At 49.7% G+C, this 24063-nt stretch overlaps 1 protein-coding gene across 2 annotated transcripts; it reads right to left on the bottom strand.

The window, feature by feature from the left end:
* Positions 1 to 18964, bottom strand: SDC4 (syndecan 4). 2 transcript variants are annotated; one of them, XM_048321874.1, is made up of 5 exons: positions 18804 to 18964; positions 5147 to 5288; positions 4220 to 4272; positions 3795 to 3978; positions 1 to 2548 (listed from the first exon to the last, which is right to left on the bottom strand). In XM_048321874.1, exons 1-5 carry the CDS (start codon positions 18876 to 18878, stop codon positions 2397 to 2399), a joined length of 606 nt encoding a protein of 201 aa, XP_048177831.1. In that variant the 5' UTR covers positions 18879 to 18964; the 3' UTR covers positions 1 to 2396. The 2 variants fall into 2 exon arrangements, with proteins under 2 accessions (XP_048177831.1, XP_048177830.1); XM_048321873.1 differs by lacking the exon at positions 18804 to 18964 and having other exon boundaries at positions 5147 to 6608.
* Between the last annotated feature and the right edge of the window lie 5099 nt (positions 18965 to 24063).

The following is a 24063-nucleotide window of genomic DNA, read 5'->3' as shown; positions in this document are numbered from 1 at the left end:
TTTTAGAAAGTACCATTTATTTGGGAAAAAAACCCAAACAAACAAAAACAACAACAAAAAAAAACCAGTAACAGTGGAAAATCCCCAAGAGCAATTACACAAGAGAATCTAAATATCCTGAGAGGCAGCCACAGCTCCTGCCTTCCTGGTAGTGCTGTCCACAGGCAGCACAATCCTCCCTCTCCTTCCCAGCCTCCAGTGAACTCTGCACAGCTTTGAGAGCCTCCCAGAGCCCACAGTTACCCCGAACATGCTTGTACTGGGACCAAGTGAGCCACCCGGAGGAGGAGGAGCTCTCCTCTCCCACCGATGTCTCAACACATCTCTGCCTCACCCTGAGAAGGGGACACTTCTTTCTATTGCCTCTCTGGGCTTGGCCTCAAGCCTACAGCAAAGCCTCAGGAAAGAGGCTTCAGGAGCCATGACATTTTCGACCAGCTTTGCAACTGCTTGGTTTTGTGCTGCCTGCTCAGGTGCTCACTTTGGGGACTCCCACTCAGATTTTTGTCTCTCACCACTCCAGACTCGGAGCCGCAGGAGGACACAACTCGCTCACGGTTCTGTAACACCTTCCTGGCACGGAGGCACCGGACACACATCAGCCTTTGCTCTGGGAGACTGGGGGGTTGGTCCCACTCCCAGTGGAGGTAGGAGCCGTGTACAGGGGATGCTAAGAAAGATCCACAGCGGGGGGTTCAGAGCTTACCCCTATGAAAGCTCAGTGCTTCCCAGTGGGACATGCCACCCAGGCAGAGCTCAGATCCAGCCTTCCCCAAGAGGCAGGGCTCGGCACAGCGCTGTAGGGGACAGAAAGTTATCACCTCCACACTGCAAGCTTCCAACACTTGCTTCCAAGGGCAACTCAAGGTGGGGATCTCTGCTCTGACTCTGCAGATCACACCTGGCACATCCCAACCTGCTTCCAGGAGCCAGGACACGGCCACAGAGCCCCCAAGCTCCAGCTGCACCCACGTGCCTTCCGAGCACAAGCCCCTGGTGCTCTACACAAGACACTGGACAAACAGCAGCACAAACAAGATCAGAAGCTTCTTACACACCATAAGGCTGCTGAAGAATTAACTCCAGCCTTTTCATTCTCATCTGTATGTATCTCAGTAAAATATATAATATATAGCTCTATAGGACTGATTGTAATATATTACAGCCTAGAATTACTCTTGTCTTTTCCCTACTTCAATCATATTTATGCATCCAACTTTGCATACAGAAGTTATTGCCTTGAATTTATAATTGAAATTCACAGAATAAAGCTTAAATAGTTTTCACAGAGACTCATTATATTAGTGTTTTACATAAAAAGGATAAAAGTTACCAAATGAGAAAGCAGCCATTTCAGAAACTATAAATAATTCTATTTTTTAAAAAATCCTAGAAAAGTTATGAGAAAATCATAAATATCTGTCACCTCTATAGTAGCTGCTATAGAACTAGAAGAAACCTGTAACACACTGTAGCTAACTCTGCTTCAGTTCAGAATATGAATCATATAAAAGCATCTCTAAAGAAATGCCCGGCCAAAGGAAACACAAAGGGATTGAAAAAATAAATCTGAGGAAATTAAAAAAGTAGATTACTTTTTTTATTATTTCAAAACAATTTCTACAAACTTTATATAAACATTAGGCTATTTTCTTTAAAATTCTGTTATAAAAAAATCCTACAAGCAAACCTTAAAAAAAGGTAAGAGACTGAAGGCAAGGAAAGGGTGTCGCCATAGCCAAACACAACTGGCTGTCCTGATTTCAAGGACTAATGACCCTTGCCTGGGGCCAACAGGAAGAGACAGAACTCTCCTGGGGAAGACATTCCCATAGGCCCTTTATGGCATTCAGGGATATTGAGCCCTTGTGGGCCTTTTGCTCCCTGATAAGGCAACATTTATCTGTAGTGTAAGAGATTCATAAATAGTTCTCCACAAAAATGCTTCACATCAACAGCCTGCTGCAAGACATCTAGTAGCAAGATTTATTAAAAAAAAGCCATCTTCTATAGAAGCAGCCAATCCCAGCACGGCACGCTGGATGCAAACACATGGTGTTTGCTTCCATACAGTCTGGTTTGTGTTTACATACCCTCTATAAAACCAAGCAGAAAATTTGGCATCTTTATTCTTTTTACACTAACTTAGAAAAAAAATACACTGAGGTTTTTTTTCAGACTCTTTGTATTTCATTGGGCCCTTGTTAGCTGAGTGGGATGGGAAGGGTCATGAAGGAAGTTTGTTTTTTCTCAAAGTCACCTTGAAATTCAATCCAAAAAAAAAAAAAAAAAAAAAAAAAAAAAAAAAAAGCATTTGTTCAGCACATCTCATCTGAGGGCACAGTGTTTCCATACAGTCTGTTTGTCCCTTGATGGGCACAAGGTGCTGCTGAGCTTTAGGCATAGAACTCATTTGTGGGGGCTTTTTTGTAGATGGGTTTCTTCCCTAGGTCGTAACTGCCCTCATCCTTTTTCTTCATGCGATAGACCAAGACCAGGATCAGGAAGATGGCAAACAGGAGGCCCACTGCTCCTCCTGCGATGAGAGCTGGGGAGGAAAGAGAGAATGGAATAAGTCTTGGGCAACTCCAAACCACCAGCAACATCTCAAAATCTGCTTCCAAAGTAGCAGCCCCCAGAGCTGCCTCCAGAGTCCGTGTCCATGTGCCTGTCACCATATGTGCTGGCACTTTCAGCAACAGCAGATGTCACTGGGAAAGGCCAGGATTGCTTCCAGTCCAGCCACAGAATAATAACATGTTCCACATTAACCAGTTTGAGCTAATCTTCCAGTTTAGTCCAAGAAAGAAATGTTGACAAGAAGATGTTCTCCCTGTAGAGAAAAAAAAACCCACCCAAAAAAGCCCCACTACAGGCCACAGGAGAATGGTAGAGCTCCAATCTGAATGCTTTGTTAGCTACCTGTGTGAGCACACCCTGGGGATGCTGTGCTTCAATTCATCAACATCCAATTACCAACACCACTTCCCTCAAAAAAAAAAAAAAAACCCAAAACAAAACAACAACCCACATCCCAACAACCAAAACCTACAAACCTGCAAAAAACCACTAAGGTTTCCTCTCTCCTCACACCAAGGGTGGCCACAAGACTTCACTGAAGTTTATCCCTTGTTGTGACACCTATTCCTTGCACTAAATCAGCTTCTTTGCTAGCTGGTTCTGCAATCCACTCTTCCAGTCTCTTCTCTGACTGGGAGGATGGCTGCAGATCAGCACAAAGGGCCTGGGTTTATACTTGGACCACCAGGCCAAGTGCTTGAAGCAGCAATATGCTGGAGACAGACCCTTCCCACATGCTGAGGGGAAGGCAGTCACTGCGTTTTGCTCTAGACATTGGTACTCAGATTCCTACAGCTGACCATGTGCTGGAATCCCTTAGAGTGGTTGCTTGGCTCCTGGCAAAGCTCAGAAAAGGCAGGACTTGGGCAGAGGTTGGAAGGAAAATGCCTGTATTTGGTATCAAAGTCTATGATGTCACTGCTTTATGGCCCGAGACACCTCTTGTTGAGGCAGAATCCGGGTGCAGAGCAGCTGCCACATGACTTAAGCCAACAGTCAGCTGGCAGGCTCAAAAACAAGCTGTTTATCCCAGCAGCAGGCTCTGCTGTTGTTTAAGGACTGGGAGGCAGAAGCCACCCTGCTACAGGTAGCCACAGAGGTAAAGCAACTCACTCCCCTGTCAGCAGGGAGCTGCTCCCCAGAGAAACAGGGAACAACAGAAGCCATTTTGATTTTCATTATTAATGATTTACCAGGACAAGGTGGAGTATTACCTGTAAGGACTTCTGTTCTTTCAAAGATGCTGCTGTTGGCTGTGCTTGCCATGGAGATCTTGTTGGACAGGTTCTCTTCGACAGGTACAGCTTTGTCTGGAATGATTTCATTGTCCACCTCTGTGTTTTTCTTCTCACCTTCTATCTTTCTCCCAGTATCTCCAGGGATATAGTTGTCAGATATCTACAGAATACAGACAGACCACACCCATCAGCAACCAGCACCCAGCCTACCCACAGCTGAAACCAGGAGGGTGTGCAGGGAGTAGAAAGTTTGCTCAGGGTATTACGAGTACACTGTCTGCTCATGTAGGTGGATTCATCTTGATGCCACATCTTACAGAGGGGGAGGGTGTTCAGAAAAGCTCCACAGACAGACCAGAGGAGCTATATGGTGCCTAAAAACACACAAGGGCAATACCTACCACAGGGGTATCCATGGTGGTCAGATAGATGCCATCTTCAGAGTCTGGGTAGTCTGCAGAGGGGGCAAAAAAAAATGAGAAAGGGCTCTCAAGTTTTTGTCTCATTACATGCTGTTTTTACAGAATTCAGATACTTCCTGCAATACCAGCAACTGCACACAAACTAGGACTCTGGTCCTCTACAATTCCCTCTTATCTACTAGTACTCTTTATCATTTCATGACTAGGATTGCACAAGACCACGAGATGTAATCTTGAAACCAACACCTCTCTGCTGGGAGGGATCTTCAGCTGGATCCATTGGCCCCTGCAGAGCAGGTGTGCCATAGCTTATAAGGCAATGCCAATGGAGGGCACTGCTCCCACCACCCGTCCCTAAAGGATCGTTCACCAACCCTCCAGATCTGCCCAAACATGTCAGGCACCAATTTCAGCACTTGTTCTTTTACTTTTAGAGAACAAGTGTTCACATAAAGGGACACAGAGCTACAGAAACTGGTTTGGGCAGGGAGCTTTGCACATCACAAAGAGCTCACTTGAACAACAGTTAGTCCTTTACCTTGTTTGGCCTCAGCTGAGACATTAACTTTAAGCCTTTTAACACTGCCTCAACAATAGATTATATTTTTTTAAGTTCCTCAGCAGTTCTTTGGAGTTCAACAGGAAAAAGATCCAGCCAGCACAAGGCCTTTTCATTTGCAGCAAGACAAGCTTGGCTGGACTCCATCTGTCCTCCCTGAGTGATTCGACATCACAGCATCACCACTTCCACTGTTCTCATCTGAGTGACTACGAGTCACAGCTTTCATCTCCACCTGACACTGTGGTTCCTCTGGAGCTCTGGCTGTGATTTAGCCCATCACTCAAGGGCTGGTGCTGAAAGAAGTTTCACAGGAACAGCTGAGGGAGATCCACTTCCCCACTTACCTCCCGACCCGGATGCCTCATCTATATCTAATCCATCAGAGGTCAAGTAAGGCCTGAATTCACCAATGTCTTCGTCATCTGGCAAGTCCCCAGAGGCAGGGTAGTCAAGCCACCCAGCATCCATGGTTTCAGTTTCTCTCACCTGTAAATGGAGGGGGAAACATGTTAAATATGAGACAACTCTTCGGAAGCATTTCACAGACAGTTCAGAGCCTGAGCACATCACTTCCACCAGAAAAATATTAAATGCTGAACTTCCTCTCCACCAAAAGCATTATCTTTATCAGCTGAATTCCCCTGGAATTTCTCAGAACAGAAGTGAGAGCCAGTCTAGGAGGGGAATTTCCTGAGGGCTACAGATTCAAGAGGTTCACCTGAACACCCAGGGTGAAAGTACCACAACAGGATCTTGGTCAGGAGTTTGTAACAAAAGCATTTGGAAAAGCAATACCTTCTGTTTGTGATAAGGGAGAGTTTGGAAGGACTTGTTATTCCCAGGAAAAAAATCTGACAGGCATAGGTCAGTTTTTTGCATAGCACCAAAGCTTCATGCCAAAGCAATTCCTCACTCTTTATACTGAGAACAAGCCTATTTTATCACCCAAGGGTTAAGAGCTGGCCTGTCAGTTCAGCTGAATTGCAGTGCAATACAGGCTGACGTTCAAGAGCACTCGCTATCAGTAATGACTTGCCTGAAGGAAGAGCTTCCCCTGCCTCACCTTTTTAAAAAGCATGTAAACAAACAAACCTATAAAATCTCTCCAGGATCCAAAGGCCCAAGGAGTGCAGTTAACAGCACAAAAGCTGGACAGCCTCCCAGAGATCAGCTGTTTGGCCACAATGGCAATTTGCACACCAGAGCTCATTTACACTCGAACCTTCCAGGAGCCACAAGCCCAGATCTCCTGCCCTCACCAAAGTTATGCAACTTCCCAGAACTATTTCTCCTCTCCCCACAGCCCTGGGGCCAGCCTTGGTGAGGGTACCGAAGGTATGAGCTCTGGGGTTGCTCAACACCACCCCACAGATTCCAGATGCTTCCACAGCCATGAAATCATCACCACCACGGAGGGGGACTCAACCCTTTCCCCCAAGGCAAGAGGCACAATGCAGATGGATGAGTCCCTTAGCTGGGGGCTAAGCTGCCAACATTCTTTCATGCTGTCCTCACAGGACGACTGGGAAGTCTTGACAAAGGTTTTGTCTACCCAGGAGAGCATTCCACAGTCCTGCACATCCAAGGGGTTTCCCTCAATGTACAAGCTTACCAGGCCATAGCCTCACTGGGGTGAGGAGGATCAGAGACTCGTGGGGACACAGAGCTGGGTGGCAGCACCACCGAGCCCTGAGCAGCTGGGGCCAGCCCTCCTGCTCACCTGGCCAGGTGTGGCCCATCCCACAGCCCAGAGGTGATGAATTACATCCGCTATCGATCTCTAGCCGAGGCCAGCTATCAGCCACAAGCCATGTGTCAGCTTCCTCTGCCCACAGCCCCAGCCCTGCTCCCAGCCCCATTCCCCTGCCCACTGGCACACTGGGTTTGCCACAAACAAGCACAAGATGTTTCTCATTTTGCACCAGGAGCAGCAGCACTGGATGTGCTTTTCCTTGCTTATTGAGGCATTTTTGGTCTCCCCAGCAACCAGGCTACAGGATAACCAGATGAACAGCCCAGAGGGCATGAAGTGCTGAGGCCAGTTCTCCTCCCAGACCCCCTCTCTCTGCTATGCCAGGTCTGGCACTAGATGCCGGGAAGGGGGCTGGGAGGAAAGTCAGCTTGAAAGAAATCCTCTCCCAGCCTGGAATCAGGCATTCCTGACGTTACGGATCACTTGCTCCAAGGCATATTCATTTCAAGATATGCGAAACCCAGCCAAAGCCAGCCCTGCAATGGAAATTGCTGCCAGCGTGCAGTAGCTGTTCCCAGGGCAGCTTCTGGCCATTTCATCGAGGGGCAGGAAGAACCCAATTCCCGGGGCTGGGGAGCACATTTGCTGCAGATCCAAACAACCCTGCATCGGGCAGATGATGGTGGCGAGTGCTGTGCTGTGCCACACCCCGGTGCCAGCTCACCCGGTACTTCACCATGAGTCACAGCCACTAATGTCCAAGCAAGGGCGGCTCAAGAAAACCGAGGTTTAAGCCCCAGGGTGACTGATCAGCCCACTGGCCTTATCAGATCAGCCCAGCCACGAGCTGATCGGCGGCACACAGCCACAGTGATTAGTGCACGCTGTGGAACACACCAGGTCTGGCTATCAAAAAACTCTATTTAAATCAGGACAGACTGTGTTTACCAGCAGAGCACACAACAAGGAAATTACTGACTCACAAGCATAAATAAGATTATATGGGAGTGTTCCTTGAACTCATTCTTCATCATCCTCTTGAGCAAGGATGGGGAAGTTCCTGGAAGCTGCAAGAACTTCTCGAACCGTACAGGAAACTTTTCCTGTGGGCAGTGGCCTCACATTACAGGTTCACCTGACAGTGAAGTCAGAGGGCTGCTGGGCACCTCCATAATTACTCTCCAGGTTTCAAGGCATGTAATTCTAGGAAGCAGGCCCTGCCTGGGAGCTGGGGCATGGGCAGGCTGGGAAGAGTTAACGCTGGAGCGCGGTGCTCACAGGGCAGGTCTGGAGCAGGCACATTCCTTGCATACACACCTGTGAGAGGGCACACAGGCACTTTCACAGCACTTAAAAGCAAGAGCTTCGGGCTTCCCAAGTGCCACATAAAGAGCTCCCTGGAGTATTGTTCAAAAAAAGTACATCCCTTTCCAAGAGCACACAGTCCTCCCTGCAGCTCTGCTGCTTGGTGAACAGGCACCACGGAAGATGCTGCTACTTCCTCTCAGCTTGCAGGCTGCAGCCAAGAGGAAAAAGCTCTGAGACTGCCACAGGAGGATTGTCAGCCCTTGCCAAGCCATCCCTGGCCACGTTCAGCTGAACACCTTCTGCAACTGCCAGCTGGAGAGGGGCACCAGCGCTGCTCCGAGGCTCCTTTCCACCACCTGTTATCCCCGTGCTGGAGCCAGGCCAGGGACTTGCTGGGAGAGTCGGACTGGGCGGCTGCACAGCCCCACCTCACCCTGGCAGCTGAAGTAGAGTCCTACTATTAATATGCTCCTCTCTAGGAAGGGTCTGTACAGGAATCAACCTTCCCTGCAGGAATCTAGTTCCAGGATTTCTTCCTCATGTTAAGCAGCTTTATCCCCAGTAAGCACTGGGGGAGATTAAACAGCTTGCTGGGGAGCAGAAGCTTTTCCTGCCTGCCAGTGGCAAAAAAATAAATAAATAAGAGTTTATTCCCAGCCAGACAGCCAGCACATCAGGCTGGTGAACTGTGAGCATCGTTCCTGGAAAAGCTGGGCACAGAGGGCTCATGTTTTGAGACAAGCTGCACTACTGGATGAAGCCAGACACTTGCTTGGTGGAGGCACAAGAAGAGCACCCCTGGGACCCCAGGCCCTGCTGTGCTCCATCCCTAGCCCATCTCACTCCATTTCGTGCTCCTGGGGCTTTCCTCGCCTCTTCTCAAAGAAATATCAGCTATTGTACTGAGGCAGCAAGCAAAGCTTCTGTGCAATGTGTGAATTTCCCCAGCCGCTGACAAGTTCTGGGAAATAACAAACCCAGGCAGCTCACCTGCCCCAGCCCACATGCCCTCACCACAGCCTTTGCAAACCCCTTCCAAAAAACCCAAATGATGTTTTGGGGCAGAGACAAAGTTTTCCAGACATAGGACTGCCTTTTACAGCTGTCCCTTGTCTCTGATCGAACACAGAGTTCATTAAAAACTCCTTTGAAGGGTCACAGCCAGCAAGCTGCAAAGGGAGTCAGACTGCAGAGACTGGGGCATTCACAGTGTACAGAACCCTTTATCAAGTTTATAATTTTGGCATGGAGACTCAGCGCTTGCTCCTGGTCTCCCTCCCCAGCACTGTGTACATAAACCTGGGAGTAAACAGAAGCAAGGTGAAAGTCAACCTTTCCTAAACAAAAGCACATGGAGCTGGGCCAGCCTGGGAGGTGGCAGAAGGGGGCAGAGGCACAGACCTGTTAACCCTGTGCAGCCTGCAGGGACAGGCAGGTGTGAGCTGCTCCCAGGGCTTCTCAGGTGCGCTGCAGTCAGGGTCGGCTGTGCAGATCACCTCTTTTCCCTGCAGCAAGCAGCCTTACACAAAATATCCTCCCCAGCCCCTGTCCTGTCACAGACAGATGTCACCTCCCACCACCACCATGCACATCTACATCGGCTTAACCAGGAAGGGCTCCTGAACAACATGAGCAGCTGCAAGGATGCAAACCTCTGTAAACCACCGAGCCCAAGAGAGGGGATTTCCATGCAGTTCACTTCCACCCAGCTCTTGCAGGAGCCCACAAACCAGGAAGGTTCTAAAGCTCACATCAAGCATGTGAAAGAGCAGGGGTTAGGAGTGAGCTCATCCCCCTGAAGCCCCAACAGCCCTCCAAAAGCAGAGGAGCCACACAGCACTGGAGACAGGGCAGCTCAAATCAGTGTGAAACAGCCCAAACAGAGCAGATCTCCACAGGAGGGAGGTGTGCAGTGGCAACAGGCAAAGACTGCTCTATTTTCCCATCTGAATAAGCACTAAAAAACCTTATTAGAAGTGACATGAGCTTCCAGCAGAGGCAGCTCCTTCCAGACTAGTAAGGGAAAGGTCTATATTTCCCCCCCAAAATACCCTTCACTCCCTTCCCTCACTCCATGCTCCAGCTCTGTGTAGAGGAGAAGAAAACAAATATACAAAAGTCATTTTAGTCCTGGGAGCAAAGCAAATATCAACATTTCAATCGAAGTCACACCTAACTCCCCTAACACATCAGCCACAGTAAAGTAAAAAAATCCACTTGTGCTGGCTCCTTGTGACCATGCCTGGAGGTACCATCTTACCACCCATTCCTGGTCAGTCTGGCCCACATAAAACTTGCAGCACACACAGCCTGCCCTGGCCCTGGTGCCAAGGACAAAAGTTAAACAGCTCCCCTCCAGACACATGTTTGCATTTAGTTCCATGGCAGGATCACCTGAGGCTTCCAGACATAGTTAAATACTACCTTTGCTCAACACTTTCCAGGCAGTCCTAGGACCACAGCCAGCCTTGCCCATCTCCTCTGACAGCCACTGTCCAGCACTCCCACCACAGTGAGCCATAAAGGTAAATCCACGACACTCTGAGGACTAAGGGGGAAATCAGAGCAGAGCACAGACCAGAGCCTGCAGGCAGCTCCAGTACCCACAGCAGCTACTGCACAGTCTTTGTGCCTCTTACCAAAGAGGGGAAAAGGAATTTTTTTAAATTGTGCTCAGTAACACAAACAAGACTTTTGCTTAATAAGGCAGCAGGAGCAACATGCAGGCTGGGGAACTGTTCAGCTGGGAAAAGCATCGCTTGCTCAAGGCGACTTTAGGGAAGCCTGCCCAGTCCCTGCCCAAGCAGGTCTCCATCGCCAGGCAGCCCGGTGTGCTCACACTCCACAGCCCACGTGTGAAAGGCACATCCAGCACTATCCCAGTGCCAGCCTGGCCCACTTCCCTCTCTCCCCCATTCCCTGTGTGATTCTTTAAGCTGTGTTGCCACAAGCAGCTCTCCCGGGGGCTCATGTGGCAGCGGAGCCATAATCCCCATGACAATTACACTCTAATCCCGGGCTCTGGAGAGCCATTCGCTGTCACGGGTGCCTCCCTGCAGTAGGGATGAATCCTCCCAGGCTCTGCTTGCTCAAAATAGGCTTCCTTGCACTTACAAAGTCAAACCTCAAGTTACCTTTGAGCTGCTGTGCTCTTGCTTACACACAGCCTGCTCCCTCCAGCCCACATCACGCACCAGCCACGCTGTAGGAGCAGGACAGAGAGATTAGAAAGGAATGAACCCTTGTTTAACTGCTTTTGCGTGATTATCAGCCAAGAGCAAAGCCATAAAGACTGAGTCCTTTGCCAGAAAGGCACATGCTGGGATATATTTACTGCAACGGTGGCAAAATAGCTGCTCTAAACACTCAATTCCCAGCTCCAGAGCCCGAGCATGAAGGAGGTGACCACTTCCCAGTCCAGCTCAGGGAGACAAAGCTCAGCAGGCAGTTGCAGATAGCTGTGTGTGCATCACTTGCCCTGAAGCAAATAAAGAAAGTTCAGAGGAAAACTACAGGAGGAAAAAGCAGGAGCTCTCATGTGAGGAAAACAACTGTGACAGAGACGTTTCACGCCCCTGAAGGGTTCTCCCGGTCACAGGCCATGATTCACACCTAGTTCATAAAAAGATTATATTTTTTTATGGTATTTACAAACCTAATCATAAGTAGTTCATATGCTTCACTGTCCAGAGCTCAGCTCAGAAGCTGGAAAAATTCTATTCAAGGTTAAAAATGGAATTCACAGTTTTTCCAGCTCACAGCTCACTCTGAGTTGCCCTACTCTATTAAAGGCTTCTATTGCATCCTTGTCTGCAGAAGAAAAAAAGGATATAAATGCCCCAGCAGAACAGCTTTTCCATCAGGGATGATTTTTCATGCTGACACTTCAGACTTGGGCTATTTCACATATCATACTTCCCCCTCATGCCAGGAAAAGACCTGCCCTCACTGCCCTTTCCTAGAATACAGCTGCACCCCAATGCTTCCCCAAACACGCACACAAGCAGAATTTCCACTTGGCAAGAAATGCGTGACGTGCCATTTTGGGATCTTTATGCTCCCTCATGCCAGAGCGTTAGCAAAATTAAGCCAGGCAGACACCCAACTTCAAAGAGTGCCTTTCCTATCTGGCTCACCATGTGGCTAATCTCAGCTTGTTTGTACAGTCAAGATTCCCAATGCTGCGCCCTACAAACGCTTCCCCTCCCACGATCCATTTTAATCTAATCAGAAGTAGTAGCCCAAAGATTTAGGCTTAGCCCAGGCAGTTGAGCTCTGCCAGCACAGTTATGCTATTTCAAGCCTTGCTCTGCTGGCAAAGGTGCCAGCAAAGAACAGCAGCAGAGGAAGTTATCGGCACAAAAGCACTTGAGACAGTGGAGTGCTGCTGCTACACTATCAGCCATACCCGTGTGAGCATTTATACAAATAAACATTTCAACAGCAGGGATTTTCCTGGCTAGCTGCAGCAGCAGAGGCTGGGTTTTCAGTGTGTGGGGTTTGGTGGGGATTTTTTGGTTTGTTTTCTCACAAAGACATTCCCTACTTATGCCTTGGCTTGGGCCCAGGAAGCAGCAGACACAGCGTGTGCTATTCAGGATAGTGCAGCTGTACTTCAGGAAACCTGTCACTTCCAGAAGCATTTTCCTCTCTCTGAGGGCTCTGAACTCCCAGTGAGGCTTCTTCCCCTCTCTGAGCAGAGGGTGAGCAGCCAGCAGCAGCTTTCCAGCCCTCCCTGATCACGTCTGTGCACCCACAGTGTCACAGCCAGAGCAGAGGGACCCAGCTATTGTTTTGGTCACTCCTTCCCTGGCGCTGCAGAGCCCACGCTCAGCTGGACGAGCAAGTCTGTGAGTAACCAACACGCAGGACCAGCTCCTCATACTCAGCCTCAGGAAATTTGGAATTAGCGCCAAGAACAGCCTGCGCATAAACAGTCTCCTGCAAGATCCTGGCTCCAGACTCTGCTCCACTGCACAGTGTGGATTTGCAATAAATATTTACCTTGCTGGGGAACAGAATCTTCCAAGCAAAAACTCCTGACATCAGTAGGGTCTGTATTTCCATTTGGAGGAGAGTAGGAGCTTCTCTGTTTTTAAAGGGGGGCCCTAGCCCACTAAAGGAGCTTCTGCCACCCTCCTAACACCACACCAGTCAGGATCTGTCCCTTCACCTATGGGTCTTGCTCCTCTCCGGGCCAGCACAGCATCACACCAGGTGCTCTCCTTCCAGCCATACTCCTCTCAGTCATCTGCCTTCTGCACAGAGATTTCTGCCCACATTAGCATTGCTTCTTATTGCTCTAGTTTGACTGTAACAGCAGCTAAAGGGCAGGAGGCAGGGTTGGCCTCGCAGCAAGGTAAGTGGGGCAAGGCCACATCTCCTTGTATTCAAGATTGACAGCAGCACAGTTTTCCAGGACCCATGGTGAAGACACCTTTTCCCCTTCAGCAGCTAAGGCAGAAAGAGAGAAATCCTTCCCATGGAAGGCTTTGCTTTCCCTGACAGAATACGATTTGCTTAAGCAAGAAGCAGCCGTGGTTTTGGTTGACGTAACACCAGCTGCTTGGATAACAGTGCTATGGGTCTCCCAGTCTCCTTCCTGCCCCAAGGAGTGTCTCCCTGAGATTTTAATTAACTGCTTTGATTTTTAAGTTATCCCAATAATTTGTCTAACAAGAGCCTCTTGGCATTTCATAAGCAGAGTCTCAGCCTCAAAGGATTTAAGGATAAACTGACAAGAGTGTGTATTTCCAGCAAAAATAAGACTTTTACAAGAAGCACACTATTCAAGTCAGCCAGCCCTCAGAAACTGAGAGGGATGCAGCTACATCTTGCGTGCTTTCCCCTCCTACGCTGACATTTTCTCCAGATTCAGGATTAAGTATTTAACCCCCTCTTTTGAGACTTTATGCTCCTTTAGCTTGCTTTGAATGCTTTCAGTCATTTCAGATAATACTGCTGCTTTCCTCTCTCCCATGCAGCTCTTGTTTCCAACAGTATCTGCCTGAAAATGAAGGAACCACGGAGCTGCCAGAGCAAGCTATGGCTGCTCAAGACAGGGCCATTTTCTGATCTGCCTTTGCCAACACCAACTCGGCTGCTGGCAGCAGTCGCATGTCAGAGCCCGACAGCTTTTCTGCCCACCAAAGCCACGACCAGATTAAACAGGAGGCAGCCGCAAAGGCGGGCGCTCAGTGCCAAGGGCAGCCCAGACTGGGTGCCAAGCAGCAGCACTAGTTTTGCCTGTCACCCCCTTTCTAGCCCCAGAAGAAGAGATCCACCTCTGTGCTGCAGCGCCTCAGAAGTCTGAGTCACTGCTTTGGGTAAGGGGCCAGGGCCGTTACTCAAAGGGTGACAGCAGTGTTCCCGGGAGCTGGGATGTCCAGCCAAGTGCCAGAAACCTGAGTCAGAGCATGACTGCTGCAAGTCAGAGCGACACACAGCAGAGCTGGTCCTCTGACCAGCAGCATTTACTGGACAAACATTCAGGCACATGCTTAAAGACAAAAAAAACCTAAGTCTGAACTAACCTAGAAGCACAGCCCTAACTGCTCATTAGTGTAGGATCTTTTACAGCCCCTCAGAGCAGAGGCTTACTAGAAGTGAAACTCTAAGCAGGCTGCCCTGTCTATTCAGAGCCACCAAGCCCAGTCTCATCACAAGAGTCTCATTCTAGTGCAAATCATTTGAATCCTTAATCTCAAGCATTTGCATTCCATCGAGTCTCAAACAAACAGCCACACATGCTCCTCAGCAGCAGCCCGGAGGTCAGGCGTGTGCAGGGCTTGTCCCTTCGGTTTTGTAGTGCTTCAACTGCATCAGCTTCTCGTTTGAGGCTGCAAAAGCAGCACAACCCGGCTGTTGTTACAGAGCATAAAGGAACAGGATGTACTGAGTAGAGGGGGAGAATGCAGCTGCAAGACCTAAGAGCAGGCTCAAGAGGATAAATGTTAACTCAAGAGCTAGGAAGTGTTTTGAAAGATGGATGCTGCATTTAGTCTGGCCAAAGTGATAGCTGGGGAGTTCTGCAGGATCGGAGAGCCACGATAACTTAATCAAGTAATCTTAACAAGTCAACCCAAGTAATTTACACTGCAGACTGTGGAACCACAGTTACCATGCCATCCTTACACATACAGATACTATCACCAATCAAGAAAAGTCTTTAAACCTAAGTCCATCAATCCATTCATTTGAGAAAGAACAGCTTACACATCAAATACACAACCTAGTGGTAACTTGTCACCAAGGGGATTCAAGCAGCCAGGATGTTTCCAACAGAGCATTTACCAGCACCACGAGTCAAAAGGGAAGGAAAAGTAGCTGTAAGAACTGTGCTGAAGGCTGCCTGCTGAGCAGCAAGCCAGTGTGCCCCCTCTTCATCATCACTTGGAAAGTCAGGTTAGCAGCTTCCAGCCTGTGGTGGAAGTGGGACACAAGCATTTCGAAAAGGCAGTATGACACTACAGGAAAATCATAGCAAGGTCACATTAGGCTCTAGTTCAGGCATTTGAGAGTAAATGGCCTCCCCATGCCATTCAAACAGCTCAAGGCAATAGTAAAGCCATTAACAGAGGCTTGGAAGGGAAGGAAGAGGGGAAGACACACAGGGAAAACATTTTCCCTGTTGCTGGACTGGATGCAGACCTTTGCAGGAACTCAAAGGGCTGAGACCTTGGGAGAGAGCAACAGGAGGGGCAGGAAAGGGAGCAATCAGGTTGGCTAACAGCCCTTAGTTCCCAGGGTGAATGAGCCTCTGGTATCACAAATCTGAAAAGTACCAAGTTCAGCCCCAGTTTGCCTCTTGCGCAAGATGTTCGGGAAAGCTCTGAACCACAGGAAAGCACTCTCCAGCGTGGGCACTGGCAGCACTTGGGACAGATGAGAGCTGGGCAGCAGCCCTGTTTCCCTGACTGTGCCTCAAGTGCTGCAGGGTGACTGTTCCTACCCATGGGAACCTCCACAGCTACCGGGGACAAGGTGCTCAGCTGTGGAGGGACCGTGCAGCCCTGAACTCCCACCCCAGGAGTCGTGTATGCACGACAAGAAAGCACAAGGTGCTAAAGTGGTTATTTTTTTCCTACACATTACAGTCATTTCATCCCCACAAACAGCTATGGGTTTGACTACCAGAAGTCATGAGCTCCTTCCCCTTCAGGGCTAAGGGACATCGCTTTAGTCACCGTCACTTTGCTGCTCTGTGTTGTAGGGAGACTGAAGCAAAGCAGAGATTTGCTCTAAATGTGAGCATGGCAAGTCAAGGTAAAATAAAGTAAAACGTGCAGATAGCAATGTCTTGATTTGATTGGGAGGGACAGATGAGAAACTGGGCAAAGAGCAGAAAGAACAGGCCTCGGGGATCAATGGCAGCAGGACAAGCCAAACCGGTTTTAACATTAATAATGCTGCACTACTTTCCAAACACAGCTATCATCAACAAGACACCAGCTTTGCCAATCAGGAGGCCTCTGAGCATGATTGCTTTAAACCAGCAAACAGCCCACAAACAGCACGAAGCCTGCCCCCTCTCCCTGAGCAATCCTCTGCCAGGAGCTTCTGGGTTGGATTTGTGCTCCTCTCTACTGCTGAGGACACGCAAACACGACATGGTGCTGCAGGAAGACTTTTTCTGCGTAGTTCAAGGCACAAAAGTAGGATGACTGCAACAAGCCTGCAGCCCACTAGCACTACTACGGCCCTGCTGAGCTCTGGGCACTTGGTCCTTTAGCAGCCCAGACAAACGGAGCAGAGCCCAAGCCTGCAGCAGAGGGAATACCCTCTGCCATGGGGGAATACTCCTTGCTTCCCTCCTGTGCTGCCAGGGGCACTTCTGGATGCTAAAAGCACAAGGAAAGCTCAGCGATGCCACTCTGCCCAAGCAAGGCAGACCTCACATCCTTTGTTAACTCCACTGATCCCACATCTTGGATGCATTGGTGACTTTCTGTCCATCCCCCCTCAAGCATCTTCTGCAGGAAACCCATCCTTGTACAGCACAGAGGGGAGCATCCTGCCCACACATGCTTTGCTTTCCAAGGCACTCAAGCGGAGAGGGCTGGGGACCACCTGGTGACATCAGGCATCAGCTCCAGCCTCCCCGGGCCCGCGGGAAGAAGGCAATGTTCTCACACAAAGCTGCGGGGCTGCTGTAACACAACCCACCCACCCACCCACCGCCTGAGCACCAACGTCACACTTAAGCACTTCAGTAATATTCCCCACCCTCTTACACATCCAGGATTGCTTCACATGGAGAAATCCCATTTACACCAGAAAGCTGCTGAAGGGGAAAAGAGCCAAGGCATTTTTGTTTGTACAGGCTTGGGGAAATATTCAAGCACCGAATCACTCTCAACATCCACACTCTTACATAAGCACAAGAAATACAATCCCCATCTTGTTAAGAAACAGCTACCTGTCTTCACCCTGCCTGCGCAGAAAAACCAAGAGCCACATGCTGTGCAGCCCTGCACGTTTTGGCAGTGCTGTTAAAAAAAATAATATGGGAGGAGTGCCAGCAGAACCCTCCCAAGACATGTGTCATCCTCGTCTCCTCCCTGGCAGCCTGTAACCCAAACAATTTGTTTGGATTAGGCTTCATAGTAGGCCAGTGTTACTTCTCAAGCATACACTCGATCTTAGGTAGCTTAAAGGACACAGATAAATATTTCACGTAAATTCTATATAAGGATTCACAGACCACATCTGTGCAAAATTTGTTGTCTTTTCAGAAATCCGATGCTTGCAGACCAGTCCAGTCCCCAGGGACACCAAGTTGCATTTCATACCAAACATGGTCAGTGCAACTTCCAGATGCTGTCTGCCCCAAAGGTTTGCCCTACTAGTTTGGGCCAGTTCCCAAACGACCGATTCACGTGCTTAATGGCAGGGATAAAGACACCAGATTAGAGTAAAGTGGATTTGGGCTGGTTGGTTTTAGCAGAGTAGCTGACAATTACTACAGATGCTCTCTGTGGGAGATTCCTGCTCTACAACCAGCAACCTCCCAGCCCTGTGGCCCTATTAGAAAGCAGCAGACCCTTATCAGTTCTGATCTGCCCACCCAGCCTTCAGTCCAAAACAAGCCAATGGGGAATGATTAAACCTACTTTGGGAACCCCTGATCTCCTGCAGTTACCTTAATCTCAGCAGCACAGAGGAATCCGCCCTGATTGCACTATCAGCAAGATGGTCACACACAAAAACAAACAAACAGCGGGGAAGTCAGAATCCCCAGATCTCTGCTTCACCAGGAAGACCCCACATGCGCCGGCTTAAAGCATCCAAAATGTTTCACCTCTATATATTTAACAGATTATTAAACCCTCCACGGTAACTCATCATTTTTCACTCCCATGTGGACACGAGGAAGCTTTGATACACACGGAAAGACACCAGGTACCAGCACAACCAAACAGGTAAGGCTGGAAAGCTTATCCAGGTGCTGTAACGCATCGCACGCATCCGACCCACCACACATGCATAAGAAAAGAAAAATTAAAGGACTTTCGCGACCAGAAGTTGGAGATTAAAACCGTAACGGAGAGCAGCTCATTTCCACCAGGTAGCCGGGTCCCCTGCACTGCTGTGAGCCCAGCACCCTGCGCACGGGGCAGAGCGGGATACGTGAGCAGCGGCACAGCCGCGGGCACAGCTCGGCACCGGGCAGGAGGAGCCCTGCACCGGGCACGGCCGGGCAGGGGCGACGCTGCTTTGGCATCTGCCGAAGGAAGCAGCGTCCGAGCCAGGGGAACCGGAGGAAGAACGGGAACGGCCCTATCGCCGTCCCCCTATTTCAGCCACCCTTCCCCGGAGAAGGGCTAACAGCGGGGGCAGAACGCCTGGAGGCCAGCGGTGGCACCAGCTCTCAGGCTGCTAGCGAGTGGGACCCAAGCCCCGCGGGTCACCCAGTCCTCCCCCGGGCACCGGGAGCCCTTCGCTGCCGGGGCAGACCGTCCCCTTTTCCCCGGCCCCGCGGGGGCTCCGGCGGGACTCACCGACTCGGCGGCGGCGGCTCGCAGGAGGAGGCCGAGCAGCAGCGCGGCGCGCAGCGGGATGCGGGGCAGCGGCATGGCTGGGCTGTGCCGGGACACACAGAGGGACACACAGAGGAACGCAGCGGCGGATCCGACCAGAGCGAGCTCTGGCCGTACCCCGCCGCCGCCACCGCCCTTATAGGGCCGGCTCAGCCCCGCGGGGGCGGAGCGGCGTTGCCCCCGCCTGCCGGGAATGCCCCGGCCCCGCTCCACACCCGCCGGGAGCCGGGGGGTTGCGAACGGCCCCGCACCGACACCGGGGCTGGCGGAGGGGGGCGGCGGGCGCGGGGATGCTGTGGGGCTGACGGCCGAGGCACCCAGGGGGGACACGGAGGGGTCCGGCTCCGGCTGCGCGGGTGCGGAACCCGCCGTGCACGGCTGGGAGCCCGCACTGCCGGCGGCCACGGTCACTGCGTTATGGGGAGTGGGGGGAAAGGAGAAACGGGGGGAGACAGGGAAAGGGGATGAAGGAAAAGAGAGGGAAGGGGAGATGGGGGGAAGGGGGGGAAAGGCAGGGAGAAATGGGTCAGGAGTAAAGGAAAGGAGGAAAAGGATGGGAAAGGGGAGGGAGAAGTGAAAAGGGGGGGAAAGGAAAAGCGAAAGGAGGGGAGAAGTGAAAAGAGGAGGAAAAGGAAAAGAGGGAAGGGAAAGCGAGGGTAAAAAGAAGGGCAAGAGAAAGTGGGGGGAGCGGGCAGACAGCATCCGCTTTTGCAGCATTCCACAAGTGACACTCTCACATGCACAGAAAACCGAGAGCGAGTCCCTGTCCCTGGCAGCGTGTCACCGCCGCGGTTATCCGCCGGGCTGTTACATCACTCGGGGCTCGTCGGGGATGGAACACGAAACCGCTCCCTCAGTCTTCTATGTAAGTGACAAGCGCAAAAAACCCACGCTGATAAACAGGGGGGGGAAAACCCAACAGCACAGTTTAACTATTTCCTTTTCTGTCCTCACGTTAATAACTTCGCCTGACCGTAAGAATTTGCTTGGCAGTATATATTTCAGCTCCTTAACCCGAGGGGCACCTGAAATATAACAGTATAGCCCCGTGCTCACGCTGCAGCCACATCAATTTGCACTTGGGTTCTAGTTTGTACAGAATAAAATATTTTTTTAACAGGGAAGCAATGCATAGCAAAGCATGTGTGCTATGATCCCACCTGCCAAGGTATGGATGCCAACTCCACTCGATCTGGTTCTCAGCCTGCTCCAGCACTACAAAGTTATCCCAAAAGAACTTGTAGCCTTCCCCTGTCCCATCTCCAACCTAAAAGATGCCTAAGGTGAAGCAGCTTTTCCAACTGCCTGTTCCTTTGGGAATAGACAGCTACAGAGGGTATGAGCTGAGATCCAGACGTGTCCTCAATGTTTGCTAGGACTGCCTGCACACATGACCACTGGCAGGAGGATCTCCCGACAGCACCGTGCTGAGCTGGCTGCGGAGCCTGTTGGCATAACATGAAGTGACAAGGAGCATTGCTCAGGGCTTAAAAAAATAGTTACAACCTGAAGACAGCACACATGCAGGTAATGGCAGGAACCAACCTGGAGCAGGCTGTGGGGGAGTTTGCTGTAGTACATGACCCACTGTGCTCAGGACAGCCATGTGTCACTAACCCTTTAGTTCACCTCAGCATCCAAGGCCATGAGGGAGGGATCTGTGCTGTGCGCTGGGTTACTACTCTTCTTTATTACCCTCACTTCATCACACAGAGGTGCAGCCAGGGAGCCCAGCTCCCATGAATCTCCAGCTCTGGACACTCAGCAGAGGTGGGAGCAGTAGATGGTGAGGAACGAGAGCACACAGACTGGGTGAAATGTGCAAAGAGTGGTCCATACCATGACATCTGCCAGACAGGACTGACAGCCTCAGCAGCACAAGATGGCCAGAAGTACTCCATGCCCCCTAACCCTCTAAAAGCCACCTGTGTTTGTGTGCATGTGGCCATGACCTCTATACCTCCTTCCAGATAAAGCAGCCACCACAAAGATGCTTTCAAAACCAGCTTTCTGTATTGTGGCTACAAACATTGCTCACTCACCTGTTAACTTCCTCTCCAAAAAAGCACAATATGCTGAGCTCCTTGTTATCATACCCCTCAACACATACCCCTCCACCAAAAAATCCCCTTGAATGGCACAGGACAGTGTTTTCCCTTCCAGGGAAGTTCTGCTGTGATAGGATAGAGTCAGTCTGCCTGGCCCAGGGACCACACACATTGTCCATCCAAGTCACACCTGCATGCACAATCCTTCAGGCAAACTGCTCTTGGGCTTCTGGAAACAGAAGAGAAAATTAAACTCAACCCTAATGCACTTTTCAACCTCGAGAACAAATTTATGTGACTTTACTGATTACATTTTCTAAGTGCATTGTGTAGATCCACCTCCCTTCCTCACACACACGGAAATGTTCTGAGACTGTATCTCAAGAGAATGAGAGGAAATGCAGCCATAAAAATCATAATATGGTTCTGTAAACTCATGGCCATAAAACAACTGCCTTCCTTTTGCCCTTCAAGTGTTCCCTTTCAAAACACTGACATTCTCCTCTCTGGAATAATGCAGAAAATCCAGGGGTATATGACTCTCACAGAGAGCAACAGACAAATGGGCCCAGAGAACAAAAATGCATCACTGAAATGTCCTTTCCTGAAACTTCACTACAAGGGAGAGAAGCAGAAGCAAAATAAAATGCATGTTGAGAAATACATTTGTTCTGGGCAATGAATTCTCACATTCAAGGTGTGTCAGTTGCCTTCTCCATATAAAAATTACACCTGGCAGACAAACAACACAGGCTGGCCACCACTGTTCCTAACCTAGTGCTCAACAGTGAAGGGTTACCTAACCCTCTTGTTGAAAATAAAAATAAACAGCTGTCAGTTACCAACACGACACAAACATGCTGGAAGTGGAATGGAGTGTCCAAATACAACACATTTGGAGGGTGGGGGGAATCACACTTTTACATGGCGCATCAAGAAATGTCTAGATAATCTTGAGAAGGCCACACACAAGGCTCTTTAGACAACTCTTGGTCATAAATTCTATTGCACTCATCAGGGAAAGAGATTGTCCAGCCAAGATCAGCAGATTTTAGAGAGCTTAGAGCAGAATTCTCAAGCACAACGAAACTTTTAAGTAGAGTTTTAAAAAATTGCAACTTCCAAAGTCCATTCAGTATGCTGAACTCTTTGGAAAAACACACCTGCACGCCACGTGGGTGGAGGAAGAGGAGTGGCTGAAAACTCTCATCCCACAGTTTGAGCCACTTAATGGTGAGTTATTCTGGAAAAGTGTGCTCTTAGCCTTACTGTCCCTTTAGCAAAGGTGACCTCAGAACAAATCCTACCTTCCTGTCAGGAGGGAAATGAACTCCAGCAAAGATCATTCAGACAGCACCACCCTTTGCACACCAGCTGGTAAAATACAGCTCACCTAAATAAACAGCTTCCTGTTTTAGGCAAGGATTCCTGGGAAGAAAAAACAATACCCTCCTAGACAGCTATTGCTTACGGAAAGAGTCTGTGGCTAAATAGGGCATTCTTTTTCTACACTCCTGATAAAGAAGCGACCACAATAGTTTCATGTGATCTGGGTACAGCCTCAAGCCATCGGCTGTGTCCTGGGCATATCGCCACTTCTCCTTCCACCTGCTGCTCTTCACAACACGCAGGTGTCACACACAGAACAGTCATTGGTTAAAAAGGACATTCTAACCAGAAGTCAGGCGAGCAGCACCCACTGTGGCACCCTAGAAAGTATGATCTCTGTGTTTCGACATCCTTTTTCCCTTTAACACATGTTCCCTTCACAGCTGTCTCCAACTTTCTGTTTAAACTAAAGAGGAAGAAAAGGGAAATTAAGAATGCTGTTTAATTCCCCAATACTGTTTGCTTTCCAGCTCCACTTTAAACCTTATTGCACAGAGCAGGGATGTGGGCAAGGCACCCCATAGGGAAAATACCCTCTTTCCCAGGAGAAGGACACAGTCCCCTATGCTGGAGCAGCCTGGAGAGGAGAGAGAGCCAAATCAGGGGCAGGAACAAACAAACATGACCATGAAAGATGCCCTCACAAAGTCAAGCAGGAAACAAGTTCACAAACTGGGCTGCAGTTGAGTCACAGCACAAATGTCCTTCTGCCCCAGCACTTCCCCATGTCCATGTGGGTACTCTGCCCACCCAGGGCAGGAGGGAGCCTCAAATCACACCTCAGGCTCGGCTGCTGCCATGCCCATTTGATGCCTTCAGTCACAGGGCAGCAACCAAGCAGGGAGGAGCCTTGAATTCCAAAGCAACTCAAGTCAACACCTCCCAAAACACTAGCTTGTGTCTTGTGATACCATGGACTTCTGGATAAATTAGATATTTGGCTGTGGAAAAACACCCAGCAATAATACCAACAGCCCTACCTTACACTAGCTTGGAGTTTTAGTCGGCTTTGTCTAAACTGCCAAAATTTTTGCTGGCAAAGGAAAGTTAGTCCTATAAAGGACTATAAAAGAAAGAGGTAAGTGAGAATTAATATCTAAGTGATGGCTAGCCTGCCTCTGAGAGCCAAACACAGCAGATTTCAGGAAAGGAAACCAATTTTTACCAAGAATTAACAGAGGAAGTGCCGAGTGTCACAATTTATGCTCAGCAATGTGCTGGCAGCAGACAGCCCTGACAACTCTGGGATTTTCCCCTCTTCATTTCTGCACTGACTAAGGCTGGAGCTTCTGCAAAAGTAAATTCTCCAAAGGCCTAAGTGAGAACTCAGCAACAGTGGCCCACGTCCACCACGCACATGCCTCTGCCTTGCACAATCCTTCCTAGGAGATGGTCCGGGAACAGGGAACAAAATGTGTCAAACCTGGCTCAGCACAGAAATTCACAGAATGAGGAAAGGAAAACATACAGCAAAGCTGCATAGGGAACTTCCCATAACAGGCATGGAAAAAACGTCATGAGAGTCTGTCAGAGATCATAATCTGAGTTCCCATAGCCAGCATATTCCACACCCACGACTGATGTGAGCCTACCACCTCCCATAGAAGCTGGATTCCCCTTTTTATTCCTCCTCCTCTCTTTTCCAGGTGAAAACGGCTCTTGTGGCCTTGTGGCAACTCCCCTGTCCACTAAAACAGCCCGGGGATGCCTCCTCTCCTTTTTCCAGCATAGATCTTATCTCCAAAATGCTCCGTTGTCCCACACAGCCTTGGGGATTTTGCTGT

This window comes from Corvus hawaiiensis, chromosome 17 (genome assembly GCF_020740725.1).
Source record: "Corvus hawaiiensis isolate bCorHaw1 chromosome 17, bCorHaw1.pri.cur, whole genome shotgun sequence".
Taxonomy (NCBI): domain Eukaryota; kingdom Metazoa; phylum Chordata; class Aves; order Passeriformes; family Corvidae; genus Corvus; species Corvus hawaiiensis.
Note: the sequence above shows the minus strand (reverse complement) of the source record. Positions and strands in the feature narration are given on the sequence as shown.